This window comes from Malaclemys terrapin, chromosome 12 (assembly GCF_027887155.1).
Source record: "Malaclemys terrapin pileata isolate rMalTer1 chromosome 12, rMalTer1.hap1, whole genome shotgun sequence".
NCBI lineage: Eukaryota > Metazoa > Chordata > Testudines > Emydidae > Malaclemys > Malaclemys terrapin.
The window spans coordinates 37,430,414-37,432,816 of record NC_071516.1 but is presented as its reverse complement, the minus strand read 5'-3'; the positions used below and the strand labels follow the sequence as shown (position 1 = coordinate 37,432,816).

The following is a 2,403-nucleotide window of genomic DNA, read 5'->3' as shown; positions in this document are numbered from 1 at the left end:
ATATTCTGGAAGGCTCTGAACTACCACTGGGCAACCTTAACTCTGTGTTAACAAAGGTGTTTTTTTTTTACCCTTTATAGACCTATTGATCGATCAATCAATTCCTATCTAATTTACAATGGTGTAAAGCTAGAGTAACTCCACTGACTTCAGTGATCTCAGTCTAGATTATTACCAGAGTAAACACAGCATTTTGTATAGATAAGATTGCACATCACCTTCGAATGGAGACAATAATGTCATCATTTGATTATATCTTTAAGGAAACACAGAATGAAACCATGGTCATGGGAGAAAGCCAGACATTGTGTTCTTGGTGAATAACCTCCACCCAGTCAGTTTCTTCAAGGCACCTTTGATTGCCTTATTCCTCACACTGTAGATGATGGGATTCATCATTGGAGGCACCACAGAATAAAGTACACCCACCACAAGAACCTGCCCTGATGGAGAACTGGAGGCGGGGTTTACGTAAGCAAAAACAGCAGTACAAAGTAACAAGGAGACCACAGTGAGGTGAGGCAGGCAGGTGGAGAAGGCTTTATGCCGGCCCTGCCCAGAGGGGATTCTCATCACCGTTTTGAAGATCTGAACATACGACACAATTATGAAACCAAAGCAGCTTATGCCTAAGAATACGTTAAAGGAAATAACCCCAACTTCACCAAGGTACAGGTCGGAGCAGGTGAGCTTGAGGAGCTGGGGGATTTCACAGTAGAACTGACCCACCGTGTTGCCTCCACAGAAAGTTATTGCAAATGTGTTCCCGGTGTGCAGTGTAGAAAGGAGAACCCCAGTGATCCAGGCACTGGCTGCCATTTGGACACAAGCTCTCCTGTTCATTATAGTCTCATAGTGCAGTGGCTTGCAGATGGCGACATACCGGTCGTAGGCCATGATGGTGAGAAAACCAAAGTCAACCGCGGTGAAGAAGATGAAGAGAAAGACTTGGGTGACACATCCAGCATAAGAAATCGACCTGGTGTTCAACAGGGAATTGGCCATGGACTTGGGAACAGTGAGGGAGATGGAGCCGAGGTCTAGGATGGACAGATTCACCAGGAAAAAGTACATGGGGGTATGAAGGAGGGGGTCGAGCACTACAAGGGTGATAACAAGGAGATTCCCTGTCAGGGCAACCAGGTAAATCCCTAGAAACAGCAGGAAGTGTAAAATCTGCAGCTCCCAAACCTCAGAGAATCCCAGGAGAAGGAACTCGGTCATGCTGGTTCGGTTGGACATTTTCCTTCTTAGGACGCCCTGGGCTGCCTGGCGGCGGTGAGGGGAAGTGGGGAGAAGGACACAGACAAAGGTCAGGTCACCTCTGACAATCACACCATTAGAGCTGCATTGTGCCCCCAGTGTCAATTGTTACACCTCCCTTGTGGTCAGCAGATGGTGTCTGTTCCCACTAACCCAGCAATCTGCTCTGAGATGTGGCTTCATAAAATTTTCATAAAATATGGAATGAATTACAACCCAAAGCCCAACAATCTTAGGACCAGTGGCCATCCTATTGTGCCAGTGGAGAGCCGGGGAGCCCCCCGCGTTCAGACAAGTGTCAATCGCAGCCCTAACTTGTAGTGTAGACAGAGCCTGAAAGGATTTGGCCTGTTTAGCCAAGCAAAATGCTGGCAGAGAGGGGATGTGATCGCTCCCTACACATAGATGGGGGGTAAACAGCAGGCAGGGAGAAGAGCTACTGATGCTAAAGGGACAATGCTGGTGTAACCCACACAGCTCCTGGGTGGGGTGTTCTGTCCCATCTATTGGCACCGAGACCACCTAGAGAGAGATTATTGAGTCTGCTCTACAGTCTTAGCTAACAGGCACATGGCTTTTAGCTCATGCAGTAGTGGCTCATGCAGTAAGCTTCAGAGAGCCCAGCTTTGATCCCGCCCACCGATGTTCTGTGTTACACTGGCCCAGGAACAAATGGGGATAAACTGGCCAGGAGTCAATTTGGGCTGGAGGTGAGAAGCAGGTTTGTCCCCACCAGAGGAGGGAGGGTCCGGGACAACCTCCCAGTAGGAGCAGCGGGGGACAAACAACAGCTGTACTTGTGTCTCGGTTAGGGAGGAGTTTGACTATGTGTCTGTTCTGAACACCTGTGTACAGCATTGGTGTTCAGCTGGCAGCAGTGTGGGACAGAGGAGATGAGGCTAGAGCAGGAGATCTAGGTTCTGTCCAATTGACCTTCTCTATGTCCTTGGGCAGGATCAAGATAGATGGGCTTTCACTCTGAGAATGAATGGACAGAATTTGACTGAAACCTGTTGCTCTCTGCAGATGAGCTGTATGGAGCTGACTTTGCACTTCACTGACATTAAAGGACTGACAGAGAAGGCTGTCTATCCTTGTCTATTTTCAAAGAGCTTGCAGGGAATCACTCCCTGGAGCCCT

The 2,403-nt window shown here is 48.5% G+C and overlaps 1 protein-coding gene across 1 annotated transcript; it reads right to left on the bottom strand.

Moving 5' to 3' along the window:
* Positions 1-285: 285 nt before the first annotated feature.
* Positions 286-1,242, bottom strand: LOC128845969 (olfactory receptor 14A16-like). The gene has a single exon (XM_054045065.1). It carries the CDS (start codon positions 1,240-1,242, stop codon positions 286-288), a length of 957 nt encoding a protein of 318 aa, XP_053901040.1.
* Positions 1,243-2,403: the final 1,161 nt, after the last annotated feature.

What these genes read in the sequence shown, in the direction of transcription:
- LOC128845969 (XM_054045065.1), bottom strand. Translation starts at nt 1,242, where the DNA reads ATGTCCAACCGAACCAGCATGACCGAGTTCCTTCTCCTGGGATTCTCT.